At 39.7% G+C, this 19,595-nt stretch overlaps 1 protein-coding gene across 1 annotated transcript; it reads right to left on the bottom strand.

The window, feature by feature from the left end:
• Positions 1-3,269: 3,269 nt before the first annotated feature.
• On the bottom strand, positions 3,270-18,563 carry sult4a1 (sulfotransferase family 4A, member 1). The gene is made up of 7 exons (XM_031734833.2): positions 18,263-18,563; positions 13,952-14,082; positions 12,635-12,715; positions 12,068-12,194; positions 11,859-11,953; positions 10,868-11,006; positions 3,270-6,215 (listed from the first exon to the last, which is right to left on the bottom strand). The coding sequence occupies exons 1-7, from the start codon at positions 18,429-18,431 to the stop codon at positions 6,103-6,105; spliced, it is 855 nt and encodes a 284-aa protein (XP_031590693.1). The 5' UTR covers positions 18,432-18,563; the 3' UTR covers positions 3,270-6,102.
• Positions 18,564-19,595: the final 1,032 nt, after the last annotated feature.

The raw sequence follows: 19,595 nt of genomic DNA, 5'->3' as shown, positions 1-19,595 counted from the left end.
TTTCTTTATATTATGACAAGAAAATAGGAAATAGGTGTAATAATTTCCTGACACATGTAAACATAGTTGCAGTGGATTCACCATGCAGTGCCATATGTTGATACTTCCATCCATTTTGGGAAAATCCCCAAGACCGCTGGCTGAAATGCAGCCTCAAACCATCCATCAGTCTCCACTATGGTTTACAGATGACTGTAGACACTCACTGTCGTACCCCTCCTCTCACCTCCTCCATAGGTATTGATGATGATTTGAACCAAAAGTGTAGAATTTGCATTCACCGCTCCATCAGACCCACTACTACGGATTTTCAGTGTTATTCGTGTGTATGTTGGCATCCCGCTGTCATTTGCCTTTTCTTCTTCCTCTCTTTTTTTGTTTCCCTTCCCTAAGAATTGCTTCTTGTCACTCACCCGTTGACACCATTTCTGAAGAGGCGACGGAAAACAGTAGATGCATCGTACTTTTGAACGGACGCATCTATTGGGTCCTGCTATTTATTTATTTATTGTAGACAGTTTTGGAAGAGAAAATAAATTGGTCAGATGCAAGGACTGGACTGAAAATGAATGAAAACGCAACCAATGTCCAAATAAAACCTTTAAATGGTCTAAGGAAGGCCTGTTGCCCAAGACCACTTTAATTTGAATGAAGTCTGTCTCCTTGGAAATAAAAAATAAAGAAATCAGAGCCATTGAGTCATAATTATAAAATATTTTATGGGGGGTTTTTTTTCATTCTATTTTTTCTTCACTAACCCTTGCACATTCTATGCGAGCTCTAATTATCCCAAAAGGATCTCTTCCACAGGCACAAATACCAGGACACATATAAAAATTGATCAATATTTAACAGAAAAGCTCCCACCCTAGTTCTCAATGTTGATTTTTGAAGAAGCAGTCGTTCGGCTGGGTTGTGGAGCTGCTTGTGGTATGTCGCTCCCTCAAGCACAAAGCGACTTCCACATCAAAATGTCACGAGCAACAACAGCTGCTGCTCCGGTGATAGTCCTTTAAAGTAAACTTTCCCCAACTCTCCTGAAAGCACACACATGCATTCACCCACAAAGTGTTTTTAATGAATAAGACAGTGAGTTGGGAGATGGGTAGGAGATGGAGGAATGTGAGGTTGGGTTTGTGCTAGTGTGTGTGATTGTGTATGTGTTTGGGAGGTGGCGGGGGGGACACAAAGAGCTGATATTATAGGAAGAAATCTGTGTGGGAAAGACAGGCAGTCAAACTGTCAGGCGTGAGCGCTGAGACGGAACAAAGAAGAACAGTGGAGACGATTACAGTGGCGAAGCAGAGTGACAGAGGCATGGTGCACACTGATGAAGATGAAGGGAGAACGGGAATTACTCCAGCACGCACAGATGCCAAATACACCAACAGAGACGCACACGCTCGATTGATCAATGCCAGAGAGGAGAAACATCCTGATACAAGGCCTCGTATTCTCATTAGGATGTGGATGCAGAGTAATGACTTAAAACCGCATACACACCACCCAAAAATATTAGCAACCTCTTTTATTGTCCAAAGGATTTTTTTATACCCTTATTTTTCGTAAACATCTGCAGGCTGTTGAGGGAAACGTGAAATAAAACATAACACAAGGTAAGCCAGTGGGCTGTAGCAGAGGAAGAACTAGTGCCAGCTAATGCAACAGAGGTGAAACAAATACCGGCTGTTAGACTCACTTGTTGTCTGACCGGGCCACACAGCCACTCAGCCTCATTTATCAATGTCAGCTCCCTTTCAGATGCTTTAAAAAGCTTCTACTGCCATCTTCTGGAGGATGTCACACAAGACATTCCAACTTTGAAGACCCATCTTTGTCAGCCATATCTTGAGGTTATATTAATTATTTAATTTAACTAAATAATAATGAATGCACATAATTAATAATTATATTTCACATTTCAAGAAAATCAAATAATCCACAAAAAATCACAATTTGAAGACCCAGGTGATATTGTTTTAAAGAGGTTAAAATATTCTTGTAAGGCTGATTTTAACTTTCTGATTTGCAGTTTCAAATATTTTAAGGCTGGATTTTGGTTACCCTATGATTCTGGAGGCTTCCCACGATGCACTGTGTGTTTCTTCTTCACTGACCTTTGTTCACTAATAATCGTTGGTTATTATTAATGTCTGGCTCTCCTCCACAGCCAGTGTCTTTGTCCTGTCTTGCTTCCCACACACTCAGCTGGTTGCAGCAGATGTCTCCAAACCTGGTTCTGCAGGAGGTTTCTTCCTGTTAAAAGGGAGTTTTTCTTTCCCACTGTCACCAAGTGCTTCTCATAGGGGGTCATCTGATTTGGTTTTCAGTAATATTGTAGTATCTTTAACTTACCATATAAAGTGCCATCAGGCGACTGTTGTTGTTATTTGGCGCTATATAAATAAAATTGAACTGTTTTGTCTTGTTTTATAATTTCATGTGTGTTTATTTTTTTGCTTGTAAATAAAAAATTGATTGTAAAAATAAATCACAACACCGCATGCTGCGGTGCTGTGATACAGTCTATAGTAATGTGATATCTTGTTCGGGTGTGAGGCATGTGGCATCCAGCAGTGAGATCTGCAACATCAAAAATGGTGGTAGAAGCATAACTTTAATGGGGGCAGGAGGTTAAAATGATTTTGACAGTTTTTATGTCCTGTTTACCACAGAAATGAAAATTTCGATAATGTGTTGCTGAGTTATGGGACTTGCTTTTGGAAAGAGTCAGCTTAACCTGCTGATGGTCTTTAGTAATGCTTGACAAGTTCCACCTTTACACTAACTTTTCACTGGCTAAGACTTGAACAGCAGTCATGATGGCTGATGTAACATCCATATATGTGATATTTACTTGGCAGTGAACATCAGAGCAGCAGCACAGGTCCACTGACAGCTGACACATGTGTAAGTAACACTTTACCAGAATTTACCACTTTTACCTATTGCCAATTTCCAGTCACCATTTAAACTAACAAGCATTTTTAAACATGAACTGACCTTAAAATATACAAAAATGTCTGTTTAGAACCTAAAAGGCTCCATGCAGTCATTAGGAATAATGTGTCTCACAGTGCTTTCCAGATGTCTGTTGTCAGCCTCTTTTTTCAGAGCAAGAATTTCTGAGCAAACAACTGAGTAATTGATTCTTAATCCCCATTTGTCCAGTAACAATATTTTAAAACTAAACTTTTTTTTAATAAATTGCATTAAAGCAATTAAAATAAAGAATCCCCATCCATCGGATATCACATGAAGACATTACTTTATTAATAAACCAGCAAGCAAAGCATGTCAAATACAATAAAAGGATGTCCTGAAACAGAGACGGGCATGTATAAAAACCCAAAATAAAAAGATAAGTGGAGTTGGGCTTGCTAAAGCCTTGCCAATGGTTGTAAACAGTGTTACAGTAGGAAACAAGAACAATGAAAAAAACAAATGTGCAGAGTTGTGCTGAGGTTGTAGTGTACATCCACACAATAAAGACATTCACATGTGTCAAGTAGAGCGCAGGGACTAGTCTGCATGAAGTACTGCAGCAACAGAGGATGAGTAGGAGTAGAAGGTGCTGTACTGTTTGTAGGTGGTGCTCAGGTTGATTCCAGTCTGACTCCAGTTAGACTGTGGTGCTGTTGTGGCCCTACACTGAGTAGCAGAACACAGTTAATGCTGGTTATGGGTTAATATTCTGCCCACCTCTCTTAAACCTGACATTTCTGAGAAAAAAAACATTTTTACTGTTCACTGTGGTACAGACTTGATTCCCTTTGTGTTCCCTTGTTTGTAGAGAAAAAAATGGTTATATTTTGTGCGTATGTCGCAACAACTGGCCCCACGCATAAGGTCAAATGCGTGGGATAAGCAGGGGCCAGTAGGAATTTACGATGAGTCCAACAGATCTGTATCCCCAACACAGATTTTTGTGAAAGCTTAAAAGTAATTTAAAAAGAAATAATGCACTCTAAATGATCCTTATGCTTCAGCTCAGCTCTGGTGTATCAGCTCTGTCATCAGGATTTACCCCCCAGGTGACCCAACATCAACTACGAATCCTTCAAAACACGACATACGCGCCAGACCACCAGAGGGCCACATTCCATTACTTTCAGCCAAATGCTTCTAAACTGCTGATAACATAACTTCTTCTTTAAATCCAGTATTGCAATTATTTTATGTGATAAAAGCTATTTTAGATGAATTTGATGGCATAAATATCTATTTATGTCAGTGTTTCCAGTTCTGACCCAACCACCACTGTGTGGATCTAGACACTAGCGAGTCAGTGAATTTGACGGGGCCCTGATGTACTCAGGTGACATGTTTGAAGATTAATAAGGCAGGTGTCCCTCTCCACATCTCATACACACTCACATCAGACGTGTCCAAATATTTGTAGCTGATGCAGAGCAGAGCCCTCTACTCGCCAAGCAGTTTTAAACTTTTATTAATCTAAAAGTAATTGTTGAACCAAATGTATGCTGACATCAGGATGGTTAATAGTTACACTGTAGTGAGTTTTACTACTTTTACCAGGACACCTGCTGCAAACACCCAGATTTCTGCCTTAATGACAAGTTATGCTTTCAAATTATATTACTGGAATGAAACTGTCTTTCACAGAAAAGTTGACATTGTTCTATAAATTAAGGCTTGTATTCCCCAGTGATGCAGAAAACATATGGTTTATTTGTTTTGAATCATGTTGAAATCATCGATATGCTTCTCCTGACTCGGCCTCAGTCCACCCTCAGATTTAGAAACATTACAGTTCTTTATATAAGAAAGCAAGGTGGCAGCTGCTGGCAGTGAGACGAGAACAACACTGGACTTTATTTATTTACAGAGCTCTTACTGGCAAACTTCATGGGAATATTGGATGTGTCTTTTTCCTTATATTTCAACTTCACACTATACTTGGTACCAAGACTGTTTAGTGATAAATCGATTATGGACATTTCCATCATACTTGCTTCTTTCAGATGCATTTTGTTTTATTCAGTTTCTATCTCTTATCATTTTATAGATAATTCAAGAGGTTTCTTTATATTATTTTTATGTTATGAGTGAAAGTAAATGTTTTCATGTGTGTTATAATCAGGGGGTCCTTGTAAAAGAGAGCCTGCTCTCAAAGCCTTCCCTGTTTAAATAAAGGTATTTTATATAGACCACAAATAAAAGATCTGACAGACTGCGTGATAAATATGTTTACAGTAAAAACTGGTCAAAACAGTTTGTGTAATCTCAAAGTCATCGCTCATAGTGACAAACCAATGAAGAAGTTTTTTAGCGTTTTAGCTCATTGTTTTGGTTTTTTCTAACCCATTTCCTTGAGCGCCTATCGACTGTCCTCACATAGTCTGCCCGGCTTACCTACAAGTTGACGGCGAGCACTATTCGTCTACCTGATATTTTTCATCGTTATTTTAGCGGAGACCAAAACAGAGCTTATGTTTGTCAAATGGCCACAGCGATAAATGACTGTGGCTCCTGAATATTCTGGACTTATAGTAAACATACAACTCTTTGCTCATGACATGAGAAAATATCTCAGGGTCGTGTCCATAATGCTGCCAAACAGTTGGTGGTTCAAAGTATCGTTTTTTCCTTCAACTAGTGCTGACTCGACATTGTTAGTGTTGTCCTTAGCATGTTTGAGGACAACTATAACATGACCCCAGGTTGGTGCTTTCCCTGTTCATTTCCAACGTTTTTCATCACATATATCTGCACACAGGTTAAATTCCTGTTATGAATGCATTCACCAAGACTTCGGTTCAGTGGCTGACCCTAATCTAGTCGATATATACTATAAACATACACAGCAGTTGCAGCATGCTGTGGAGGTAGGGGCTGAGGGAGATTTGGTTTAACTATTGATTAAGAAAATTCGGTAATCTCCACGACAGTGTGACTTCTGATTTCTGCTGACATGGGATTGCATATGTGAAAAGTCGTTTAGTGTGAGCTCACTGTTAGGTTGAACTATTGAACTTCATATTGACTGAGGGGAGATGTAGGAGCTTGGGTTTTGACAGGAAATGAGCTAGCGTAGATAAGTGAGTCGGGGGGCGATACGGAGAGATGGTCAGGCGTTCCTCACAGGCAGAAGTCAAAGGTCAGGTCGGACTTCCCCATCTTCTGTCTGTATACCGCATCAAACTTTTCATTCATAGACACTGTGAAGATGTCTTTCCACAGACCAACACGACCTACAGGGAAATGGAGCGTAGTTAGGATTTTAATAAGCACTGTCTTTATTTGTGCTCAAAACACCAAAACTTATTGAGCGTATTTCTGCTGCAGACTGAAGGCAGCCCGGCATGGCAGTGACTCACCAGCTGCAGTGTGTATGTGACAGATCAGACTGACTGTCAGCTCTCTAACCTATAGCAGATCAAACACCAGACTTCCTTAGACTAAAAGGAAAAAAAACAGATGGAAAAACATAGAACAAAAACAGATGACAGAAACTGTAAGTGAACATAAAAAACTAAATATACACATAAACAAAAATGATAACAAATAAGGAAACAAATGTAAAACACATGTACACTCATGTGAAAAACCATGTGCAGGGTGCACATGGTTTTTCTGTTTCTGTAGGAATTAAGTAGCTTCAGAAAGCACAATTACAAAATGGCTTGTTTGAAAAAAGACTATTCTCTCTAAAAAGAATCTGACCGCATTTGCAAAGCTCTCTCCGAACAAAGGACAAGAGATCTGGAACAACGTCCTTTGGACAGAAGAGACCAAGTGGAAATCCTCCAAGCATAGCAGTGGAGAGGTGATGATTGGGTTTGTTATGCAGCTACAGCACCTGGACTTGTTGCAGTCACCGTGTAGACTTATTGTAGAGTCAAATGTGAGGTCGACAGCTAGAGCGGGGCCAAAACTGGATCATGCAACATGAAAATGATTGGAACAGAAAAGAGTCAAGGTCTTGCAATAGCCCAGTCAAAGTCCACATCTCAAATTGATTGTGGAAGTACCTTAAGATAGCTATGCATAAACACAGTTCCTCCAACCTCAATGAACTGAAACAATGACATGAGGGAGTAGGCCAAATTTCCTCAACTATTGAAGGGACTGGAGGTCACACAGAAAACAGGGGACACTTCAAGTTACTGCTGCTAAAAACAGTCATGATAGATATAAATCATTCTTTGACAGTTTTCTTTTTCATATCACTGTACATGAAACTCATGAAAGGTTCAATCAAAACAAACACAGTCACATCCTACACAACACTCCAGTATTAAAATACAGTCTGCAGTGAAGGTTCAGACACACTGGTGCTATAATGTTTTCATCAAAATAATGCATTATATAATAATCCAAAAATGTTCGATCACATAGTCATCTGTTCTTCTGTTCTTTTTTTGCTAAAATGTTCAAAAAAGTCATCCAGGTAACTTTGGCACAACTCTCATTTTTAATTTAACCAAAACAAATGAACTTAAATTAACACCATAACTAATTTAACTATAACTTGGCTCTGTTTTCAAACCATCGTCATTCCTACAGTTGAATCACATCATCTTGTTTTCTTCTGTGATAATTTTGATAAAGTTAAGCTTTAAATTCTTGGGTCCCAGTCACACAGACCTGGAGATCATTTGGTGACCACATGGAACTGATTAAAAAATGAAATTCCCCTACCAGCTGCAATGTGTTGCTAGCAGTTGCTGTGATTGATTGTTGAGCTCCAGTCACAGAGCCTTGGTAGCTATCACCTATATCTGTCATAGAAGACACTGACTGACCCACAAGCACACACTAACTACCTGCTATGTGATTATGAAACTATGTAGTGTGTGAGGCAAACCAGAAACATCTATCGATGAGAGCTGTACTCATTTAAATGCCAGTATTAGCATTGTTAGCAGGCTCCTGTTCGTGTGTATCTCTCTTTGAAACCATATTTTTAATATTTGGTCATATTGAGAAAACACCAAACCTTTAAAATAACTATCTTAACATCAGCACTTGATGTGCATTAATAAACCAAGCTCCGCCCCTTTTATTTTCCATGAGAGGAATTAAGATTTTTCTCAAATGTATATGTTTTTCACAGAACTTGTCTTTTCATTAATCAAAGAATTTCACATTCACTCGTTTGAAACCCAGTATATAAATAATTAAACATAGTATTTGCCTCTTAAATGCTAGCTTTCAATGTTAACATTTACTGATCAGAGCTGTAGACCTGATGGAGTGATCAGCCCATTTTAAATAATAAATTCACAGTTAGCTTAATCATTTACAGTTCAGTTGTCAGTTTAAGAGAATTTCATACAGTAAAGTTAATAAAGATGAAGCGAGTGATCATAGCTCTCACTGTGATTACAAGGGTCACATTTAATAACACTCTTCTTATGGCATCAAAAACCTGCTTTCAGGGTTTGTGAACATCATGGGACATTTCCAAACCTGCACCCATAGAAGTGTAAAGTTCTTTGGGTGATTTACAAACATTGTGCTCATTTATGTAGACGCAGTCAGCTAATTTCACTAATTACCAAGAGCAGCACAGAATAGAGGCTCAAAGATGAACACAATGAATAAAGGGGTAATTAATGCCCTAACTTAAATCATACCATGTGCGATTTTTACACTGGTGTCTTTATGAAAACACATTTAAGATAAATGAGAATCATTATGGTTCTCTGTAAAGGTGAACTCCTCTATTAGGGGGGCTGTGTGAGGTCCTGAGGACTGAGACTCAGGTGGAGTGCAGGGTTTATCCTAAACTCTGTGTAACACCTGCCCTTTGCTATGTGAAGACCTACTGTCAAGTCCCGAGTCGTATGTGTTATAAATCACTGACTACATGAGTTAAAGTAGTGTTGTGCACCAAGAGCTTTGACTGACTGAATTACTAAGAAACCAATGTTAAGTAGCCTTGTGCTAACCTGTAGTGTAAAGTATTGACTATGACACTGCGTGATGATCTAAACTCCTGAAACAGAAAGGTGTTTCTCTTCATAAAGTCCCAATCTCATTGTAATGTCATTATAGTTTACATAAGGAACAACTTAGGTGTGTATGTATTTAGCTTGTATCAGATTATTAGTCCAGCTGTAAGATATATTATTAGTATTAGGTAAATTTGCATGACCTACTTAAGCTTTTGCTCTGTTTACTACAGGTCAGTGACCTGAGACTGGACTGCATACACAAACTCTTGCAACATAACTATCATCTCTAGGGACATTAATAACTAACCAACACAAATCAATTTAGTTATCCCCCCTTAAAAAATGTTGTCTATAAGCTCAGTGTACATTAAATAATCTATGGTGTGTTTGACTTTAGGAAATGTGTAATTTGCAATGCTACACATTTCCTTTGCAGCGGTAGAGAGTTATAGTCAGAGATTTAAGTCTTGTCTCAGTTTGTCTGCACTAGTTTGTATTGAATTTGACCCCAAATATGATTAGCTTTGATTATTTGCATCTTGGCCTCTGTCAGCTACACATCTCTGAGTCGGAACAGAATGAAAAACAATGAAACTGCTACAAACAAAAAAGTTTGAACACACCTACATGGAGCATTCAGAAATCGAACTACACAATATTGTAGTATCACCACAAGATATTTGCTCAGTTAACAAGGAGGTAAGCACTGTAAGAAACTAACAACTCTCAGCAAACAGCTCAGAGCAAAGGACCAAAAAGATCTGACCCGGCTGCTACTTTCTTTAGTAGCATTAAGTAGCATTAAAGGGCAGTGATTTTGAAAGAGAAGCTGCTATATAATTAACTTTTCACTGACGTGAGCAACACATAAAATTCCATTCTCCTCCACTGCTTTGGGCATTTGGCAATCCTACCACGATGAGCTTACCCAATCTTCTACCAGGAACTGCATTTGTTACACTTATTCATGGAAATGTAAAGTGGGCAATGTCCTGGAAGATTTGTGTTTTCCTGGGACTCTTTCTTGTTTGCAGCATTTGTTTGAATTTGTTCTTCTGTGTTCTTCACCGGTAGGAAGTCATTAAATTGTCTCTTATACTCTCCTTATGTTTTAGGCACTGAGACATATAATTATATCATGAACATTTCAGTAGGATATAATGTGATATTTCACACTTCTTACTACACACAAACATAATGTAAACAATGGGAGGGATTGCTTTAGGTTTAGTAACTGTCCCAAGTGTACTTCTCAGAGCAGCAGCGCCAATCTTCACAGTAGAGTCTGATGCTCCTGCACTCTATTCCTCTGCATACTCACAGAGATATCAGTGGGGGTGGAATGGACCCTTTGGTGGGTCATTTCTGGCCTATAGTCTGTGGACCCCTGTTCTAAGATGTTACACAGCCACCATTAGCTGGGACATATTACAGTTTCTTCCTCTGTGCTTGGATTTTCTAAACCAGCAAGTATGTCCTGTTTTTATATTGGTATTTATGTGTTACCCTTAGCCCCACTTGAAAAACAGTTCATAATATTACAAATAATAGATACAAATATAACATCTATCAGACACATTTCATTTCCTCCTGATTAATCAACTAACTAATTGCATCAAATATGGTCCGTGGTATCCGTGGTACAGAGGACCCAAGAAAATTGTGTTGCAGTATTTGTGAGTGCATTGAATTGCTTTATTAGTCTGTAACTACTTGTGTTTGTTTGTTGCACCCATACAGTTTATGGAGACAACTTGTGAATATAGCTAACTAGTGTTAGCTCTTAAATTAGCACTGCTCCCTCTACTCAGAGTGGAGAGTCCTAACCCTATGGGTGATGTCTCAGTCGGTATGTGCATGTTTTATGCTGTCTATGCCCAGAACAAAATAAGCCAACTTAGCAGATGAAAGGGACTGAGCTTTTCCTTTCCTCTCCCGCTCACCTCTGCACATGGACAGTGCCTCTGAGTTGCAGCACTGCTCAATGAGCTGGTTGCAGCTCTCCACCATGCCCTCCAGCTGAGCCTTGTCACAGGAAACACCCAGGAAACGTGCCAGTTGCTCCACTAATGTCCCCAGATCCTGAAGAGAAGAGGAAGAAAAAATCTATGAAAGCAAATGTAACAAACAAACACAGAGAAAATGTTTTGTTGTTAAAACAACGCTCATGTGTGATTCTGCTTTCTTAATCATGGCTAGAGAAAAAGTGTCCACACATTCATTCTGGAGACTCGTTGTTAAACTTTTGTTTTTTTGTTTTTGATTTTTTGTTTGGTTTTTTTTACATTTTGTTCTTAGTCAGTCTGTTGCATTGTGTTTGGTTAGGCTTAGCCTAAACAGGGCCATCTCAGAAACTCTCTGTTTCGATACAGGCTGAAAACTTTCACCCTATGTAAGAAAAAAAAAAAGGCATAACAATAGAGCATAAAAAAGAGCATACATGTCAAATAGATAACAAAATAATGTGAAATATCAAAAAACTTATTATAGAAACACATTTCTATTAAAATGAGTGCTGTCAGCGTTAATCTCGTTAAAATGACGTTAACGCCATAACTACATTAACGCGGCGAATCTCCGTTAGCGTGGGGCTGCACAGCCTTAACGCATTAGCACGGTTAGCTCGTTAACGCGTTAGCGCCATCCATATTTTTGGTTTAGTTGGAAATATTCAATGCTTCTTGATTTTTAATCGATTGAGTTCCTTAGTCAAACTACTAAGAGGGCAAAAACTATGTTCAAGGCCAGAATTCCTCCTCAGAAAATCCAGGCAGCATAGGAGCAATTTCCCCCTAATTTACTGCCAAAGATACACACAAAATTCAGTAAAGTCATCTGTCAGGGGCAGACAGCTGGGTGTAAATTTCCATAATTTTAAAAACATGAACTAGCAAAAAGATGCTAAAAGTGCACAGGAAGCAGTTGTGATATTACCTTATACATGTCTTCATATTTCAAGAAAAGGACATTAGAATCCATACGGTGTTCCCAAAATTCCTGAACATGTTCAAACCAGGAACCATATCCCACTATAGAGGAAAAGTATCAATCAGCGAGATACAGGGACTCGACAAAACAGGACAGGGCTTCTATGGAGTGGATTACATGAAATGTCCAAATCTTCTATTAATCTATATACTCACGTTTATCATTCATGAAGCGCCGGCAGAATTCCTGGAAGGTTCCCCGGTAGCTCATAGTCCTGAGAGAGCGGTGAAACTGGTAGTAGGATACCACCAAATCCTTAGGGTTTCGAGCCATGTAGATCACCTGGAAGAGGCCAACAACAGTACTCGCTGTAAATGGGAAGTATCACGCCAAGGCATGTAACAGACACGCTGGTCCACCGTGTCCATCTCATGGACAGAAGCTGCATTACCAGCAGTGGGAGATAATATATTTAAAGTCTGTATTGAGCAAAAGACGTATGACGTACATTTCATGGTCCTTAAACGTCAGAAACGATAAAGCTAGGCAGCTAAAACGTATCTACATGTAAAAGTGTTAATAATGTCTAAACACTTTCCCGTGATTATTTTCATGTTGGCTTGAAATGGAATTTCTCCATCTGATGTTTTACTGCAACTCCTGCATGTGTGCACATTTACTGGGTTGATATATTACCTCTGTGCTTTAGTGAAATAAAAACGACTGTTGAATCTCCCTGTTTACTTGTTGATTTGATGAACTCAGCCTCTTAGAGAACTAACCTTAGCCTCTCCATTGTGCATGGCTGTAGGGAGGAATCGATAGGGAAGATGGCTTTTGATCAAACGAGGTGACGTCAGCTCCTGTGGAAAGACAAACACCATCAATCTGCGGTTAACAATCCCCATCATATCCTACAGAAAACTTGTGCAACTCTGTACATTTGTCCAAGAAATCTGTAGCTACGACACGACTGAAGTGTTTGAGTTTTAGCCAGTAGAGTGTCTCATATAACATTTTTCTCCCTCGTAAATGACCCTGGAAGAGGTCCTACAGTAATTCCTCCAATAAAAATCTTACTAACACCAGATGAGGTCATTGTTATTGGTTTATGAAACAAAAACAAACCAAACAGCAGCCTAGTAGACAACCTTAATGCAGCATTAGCATTAGCATCAGTTTGATGGTGCTGGTCAAACATAGAGGCGACTACCAGCATCTCCTTACAGTTTACATCTAAATCAGCAGTTAGTTTGTTTTAATGTTGTCATAATGTAATCCACACAATTATTAATCCCTAAATCTATAGGCATAAACAGATATATGCCTACGAAGAATCTATATCCAAGGGACAAGATTTTTAACTTTCAAGTTTCCATTTGTAGTCTCAGCTCAGTTAATGCAAATAAACAGTCTATCTGGGAGGTAAAAGTGGGATTTCATTTGCAGTAATGCAATTTTCAAACTTTTGGTAGTTATTTGATGATTTTGCTTTGTATTATCGCGGATACAAGCGGCAGAAATGAGCTTCCTCCGAAGGGTGGCTGGCCTCTCCCTTAGAGATAGGGTGAGAGGTTCGGCCATCCGGGAGGGGCTCAGAGTAGAGCCGCTGCTCCTCCACATCGAAAGGAGCCAGTTGAGGTGGTTCGGGCATCTGACAAGGATGCCCCTGGGCGCCTCCTGGGTGAGGTGTTCGGGCATGTCCCACCGGGAGGAGGCCCAGGGCAGACCCAGGGCGCTGGAGAGATTATATCTCTCGGCTGGCCTGGGAACGCCTTGGTGTTCCCCCGGATGAGCTGGAGGAGGTGGCTGGGGAGAGGGAGGTCTGGGCTTCTCTGCTTAGGCTGCTGCCCCCGCGACCCGACTTCGGATAAAGCGGATGAGGATGGATGGATGGATGGATGGATTATCTTTTCTAAATTATCTGCATTCATAAGCAGTGATGGGTGCACATAACAGTAAGTCCATTAACATGGCTACAGTGGAAGGCCAAGTTAGTAGACTAGATTTTGCATTGTTTTGCCAGATCAAATAACTCGTCTGCTGCCTTGGTTAAGGTGCTGAGTGTGTGCTACTGTGATGTCAGCGACTCACTCTACCTGTATGATGTCCAGCCCAGGTTGCGGGTATTCTAAAACAGGCAGCTGTTCATCAATGTTCATAAGGCCAATCTCATCAGGGTCCGCTCCCTGACTCACTAGATACACGACTTCCTGAAGTAGACTGGTGCCTGCAATGACAAAAAAGACAATTCGGGGAACAATGACAAAAGTCAAACTGCAGCATGAAACAGTGAAAGTTGCTGGATCCACAGTTGATGAGCTTGGATTAATTCAAACTAACTGTTGCCTAAAGACAGAGGTGGCAAATGTCTTCGTGCTGCAGCACAGAACACCCAAACACTGTCTGAGGTCTTAATTCAGCCATGGGAACTCAGTGAGTCAAATGTAAAAGTGTGTGCGTTGCTAAAAGACATCTTGGAAGAATTTATTTACTGTTTCCACTTTTTCAGTCACCCTAATCAATTACACTGTAACCATTTAATCACTAGTTACAAAACATGACCCTTCTCACATTATTAATGTCTTATTTGTTGCCAGTCCAAAGATTTATGGGCAGTCTGGCTCGTTTGGTTTGCAGATATGCTTTGATGTGTCAGTCCAATCTGACATCCTATGGTGCACTCTGATAGGCTGCTGCAGATCACACCATGTGAAACTTGAAGGACACCTCTCCATTAAACTATGGAAAAAGTCAGCATTTTAACACAGTGCGATCAATTTATCCCAGCTTGTTTCTTAATAACTTAAAGGCTTGCCAGTGTTCTACATTACAGGGTGATATGAATATATGAATATGACTCCTCACACTTAGAGAAAAATTAAGTGAATAACCTCAAGTTAGCCACATACTGGCTTTGAAACCTCATAAACTGCATAAGAAAGTTTTCCAGTAAAAGCTTTCTCGTTCTAAAAGAAAACTTTTATAACACATTAGTATCAGTTATGGAGTGTGTTTCACTCCTGAAAGGGTTCAGTTGTATTTGATAGATGAAAAAAAATCATTTGCAGCTTACAACTAAAAGTTAAAAAAAAAAAAAAAAAAAAACTCTACCAGGGGCCTGGGATACAAAGATGAACAGAGAACACTGTTTATAATAACTCTGAGACTCAAATGATGGATGATTTTTACTTGTATTCAATTGCACAACAGTTTGGGGTCATTTTGAAAATCTCTTTTTTCTTAAAGTACAAAAGAATCACTTTTTTCATCTAATTTAGCAACAAAGAATGAAAATAATTTGTCAGAAATTCTAGAGATTCTGCAAAAAAATCATAAAGAACTCATTTTTATGGAAAGCATTAATTTGCCTGCACAGAGTGGATAAATCAACCTCAGCTTGAATGCAGATCATGACACATTAAACAAGATAAACTAATATAAACTGATTTTGTTAACTGAAACAGTAAGTCTTGGTGAAAGATGAAAACTGGAGCCCATCATGTGACTGGATTGCACCAGCAGCAATGGCAATGAGTTCATTATCAAACTGGATCTCCATTCTATGATGTCATTCTATCATGCTGTGATAACTGGTAACCAGGACGGATTACCAGTTTTTAGTACAATGTGTTTAACGGTTGAGCATGTAAGCAGCATAAGTGCTTAATGTTTCAGTCACATATCTGCTGTGACTGAAACATTAGAAACTGCTTGGAGCAAATACTTCATGCACACAGGCGCCTATCAGGCACCTTATTGTCTGCACCTGGGGTACCAGAAGCTTAAAACAAGAGTCAAAAGCAGAATAAGCTGTTTGTCATTGCCAGAGAAGATCTGACAAGCTTTTCATAGGCACAACTCACGTACTCAACTTTGTATTTTTCTTGCAAATGTTGCACAATTTGGGGGGAAATAAACAGGCTCTCCAATGCCAAGAAGCATTGTGCTGAGTTTGTGTTATATTATGCTTGCATTTATATCTGTTTCTTTATTCTGGGTGTATTTTTGTTAAATTTTGATCCAGATCAGTAGCAGTTTTGAATTTAAATACATCACAATGCGTATTTCATACCTCCTTCCTAGTAAAAAAAGTCCTTGTCTTTATTTCAAATTCTTCACTTGATTGTAAGTGAACATATGGAACGTATGGTTAGCATATGGATATTATGTTTGGAAGTTTCACTCATCATATGTTTAATATGAGACTTTGATACTGGATTCCCATAAAGCTGATGGAAATGCTAGAGACAGATTAAATAAAGAAAGACCAAATCAATGTAGCAGAAACTGAGATAGAGTTTCTAAATGGATGGAGCATACAGCTGCAGGATACTCGGGAGCACATTGCAGACCCTCCCAGCCCACTTCTTTCAAACTCTGTTGGTTTTCCAGTCTTTCTAACTCCTTTAACCATGTGTTTAGAATTTTTACCTAAAGTTACCTAACGCATGTTTTAAGGAAAATGAACAGTTATGGCTGAAAGACAGTTGTGGTTTGAAAAGGGGAAACAAATCCCTGATAAAAGTTCAATATGTTTGTGGAGCCAGACCTCCTGGTTACACTAACTTCATGGATCTATAACAGTGCAAGGATACAGTATGACACATGAAACAGACCTAAGTAATATCATATCGCTCACCCCCTCCCTTTGGTTTATGGAATGCTGCTAATCCTATTGGCTAAGATGGTCACATGTAAGCCAATGGCATCATAGCTCTGCAGCACCCCAGCCATGTGGCCTGACATGTGCTTTCTTTCTCCTATGCACCAAAGGACTACAGATATATAAAGCTTGTTTAAGCTTAAAAAGATTGCTTGGATGCACAAAGTTGTAACTGGTTAAAATGAATATTTGCAGAATATTGCAGAGAACCTCGGGAGATCCTCTGCATGCCAAGGACACCAAGTTCAGCTCAAACATGCACTGTTTTGGTGTACAAATGTGAGGGGTCATTCCCGATCCTGCTGTGATAAACTTATGAAAGGGATCATTCTTGGCATCTGTGACTGCTGTTCCCAATAATTTTAGCTCTGGTGACCTTATCAAATGTCACTGGCTCTAATCCAGGGGGGAAAAAGCACTACTGTGAAATAACACCAGTGTTCTCCGGAGATTTCTGAGTCTGTGCTTTAATTCTTAACTAATATGTGAGTGTGTTGGGTTAACCAAAATAGAGCAGTGGCAAGATCTGAGAAGACATCTGTGTCAAGTGCCTCTGTGGCTTATAGCTATCTGTAACACTCTTCTATGCATGAATCTTTCCAGATGTACACTGTAGGTGCGTATAGGGTGGTTAAAGCAGCAAAACAAAATGAAAACCACCCCTTTTAACATGTCATTGGTCCAGAGTCCCGTTAATCGTACATTATTACATTTTATTATAATACATTATATTATTATAGCTGAAGCTAATTATCTTTATGTAAGTAAGTCTTATGTTGTTTATGATGTTTCACACACTTTAATGAAGGTGTAATAAAGCAACAGTTATGATCCCAAAGTATTATATATACAATTCTGCATAATAAGTACATTAATTTTAGGTACTAAAACTATATTTTGCTAATAAAACCTTGTATTAAATTAAACCAATACTAAGTAAAATTCGATTTTTACTTAAGTAAAGGTTCTGCTTCATTGGCAAATGCATTTATGATCAGATATTCTGATTCCTTTGGGCCCCATCAACCACCCTGTGCCAAAAACTTTCAAAATATCCCCAATGGTCACCACCCCGTCCATTGGGTTGCTTTCCTCTGCTGTGCTATATAGAAATGCAACTAAACTCTGAATATTCAAACTCCTTCTGGCCTTCTGCAAGCACTGCTCCAGCTGCCCACCACCTGTCACATGACCGGACCCACCCAGCGCACAGCAGGGCACGATGCATGCAGCAGCGCTGCGCAAAGACACTCTGAGGATAGATGTAAACACCAACTTCTAGAAGTGCTCATGCGAGTGAGGTGGATGATGAAGGCCACAGTAGTTGTGGAGGCTGCACTGATGTGCTTCAGCCAGCCATTAATCGATCTAATCAGTCTGACTCATTCATTTGCTGGTATTTGATTATGAAGTACGGGCTGCTGCTGCTACGTGTGCATGCTTGATAGAGGCCTATAAAAAGTAGTACTACTGCACAAGCATCATAAACAGATATCGTCATCCACCCACTGCTATTAAGTGAACGGATTTGCAATTCTCACGATATCGTGATACCTGCGTGCTACGCAAAATGAACCCTGTGACTGATATTAGATACGGGCTACCTGTGTATTCGTGTTTTATTCGTGTTGTTAAACTTTAATAATAACAAGAGAGGCCTGCAGAAACTGCTGCAGTAGCAAACAGCAAGAAATGCGAAGCCACGAAGACACTCGTGCACAGGGTGATGTGGTGGCTCGTTTACCTGACTTTGGGTACGTGACAATCCATATGTCGCTACTTCTAAGGGAGAAGTTGGCGATCTCCTCCATCTTTCCCCTGCAGAAGGGCGGCAGCCGCACTCCATCAAACTCGAAGTATTTGCTCTCAAACTCAATCGGCGTGCTCGGCGTATCTGCCTCGCTCTCGGCCATCGTCGAAACGAGCCGCCAGTGCAGGAAAAAGAAAACGCGCACACCCACGTGAACAGCTTTGTGTACGTGTGGTTTGATGAATTTAAAGGTAAGAAGATGATGACCGTGATGAGGTTGCTTGAAACAGCGCTGCTTTGCGTCGGGATGCTGTGGCTCGCGGCGGAGGGCGGAGGAGTTGACCCTCAGCCAATGGCGTAACAGAGAAGTGATGTAATACGCGTGCATGAGAACCAGCATCAGGACCACTCAGCAGGCACGAGGATGCGCGCGCCCTGCAGAAGCAGGAAGGATGTTTCCAAACTTGTTCACAGACAAAACAGAACTATTGGGCTATGAGGCCGGTGATAATGGCTGCATGTTGTGTTGAAACAGCGTGACTTCGGGTGCAGATTGCATGGAGCCAAACATAAAAAAGAAAACCTGCTCCAGACCGCAGTGACCTGAGACTGGTGCACTAACACCCCTCTCAGCAAGACAACGACCTAAAGCAAACAACCAGCACACCTTCTGGAGTTATTGCATGATAAAGTTAATAAATCTGCGTGGTTAAATAAGACCTGATGATAGCAGGTTATAGATAATTTCCATCTAATATGGCAGAGCTTGATTGGATTTATCAGGAAGAATAGGAAAGAATAGGATTAACTGCTTAGGCAGGTGTGCAAAGCCCGTGGAGTCTTACATAAGAAGACTGAACGGTGTTACTGCTGTCAAAGTGATTTCTAGAAACTACTAAATTATATAAACGTGGCATTTCAGTTTGAAATGTTCTTAATACATTTCTAAAATAAATAAATAAATAACAAAATTAGAAAATAAAGTCAAAAAAGAAATGTCTAGTCCTTTGTGCAACATGCATTCACACTTCATCTGTCAGTCTTATTCCCGCAGAGAACAGATTAGACATTTCAATCTTTTAGAGTTCTATATATTTTCATGGTGCATTGTGGATTTATCTTCAAACAAAAACATTTTATCAATAAAGACGAAGCCTACAACACAGTGAAATGATTTTAAAGACAGAACTTTCATATACTGTTAATGTTGGCCATTGTGTTTTTAACTAGTACTTTGTCACCTTTTTTAGGTGGTGTGACGTCGCGGAGTGCGAGTCAGAAACTTTTCTACTGATTGGATGGATTGGTTCATGTGACGATCCTATCC

Source organism: Oreochromis aureus, linkage group 17, assembly GCF_013358895.1.
Source record: "Oreochromis aureus strain Israel breed Guangdong linkage group 17, ZZ_aureus, whole genome shotgun sequence".
Taxonomy (NCBI): Eukaryota; Metazoa; Chordata; class Actinopteri; order Cichliformes; family Cichlidae; genus Oreochromis; species Oreochromis aureus.
Note: the sequence above shows the minus strand (reverse complement) of the source record. Positions and strands in the feature narration are given on the sequence as shown.

Excerpts from the sequence above, each read along its gene's own strand:
- sult4a1 (XM_031734833.2), bottom strand. The coding sequence starts at position 18,431 with ATGGCCGAGAGCGAGGCAGATACGCCGAGCACGCCGATTGAGTTTGAG. Across the intron at positions 14,083-18,262 it reads TGTCACGTACCCAAAGTCAG|GCACCAGTCTACTTCAGGAA; the intron begins GTAAACGAGCCA and ends TTGTCATTGCAG. Across the intron at positions 11,007-11,858 it reads AATATGAAGACATGTATAAG|GATCTGGGGACATTAGTGGA; the intron begins GTAATATCACAA and ends TCTTCTCTTCAG.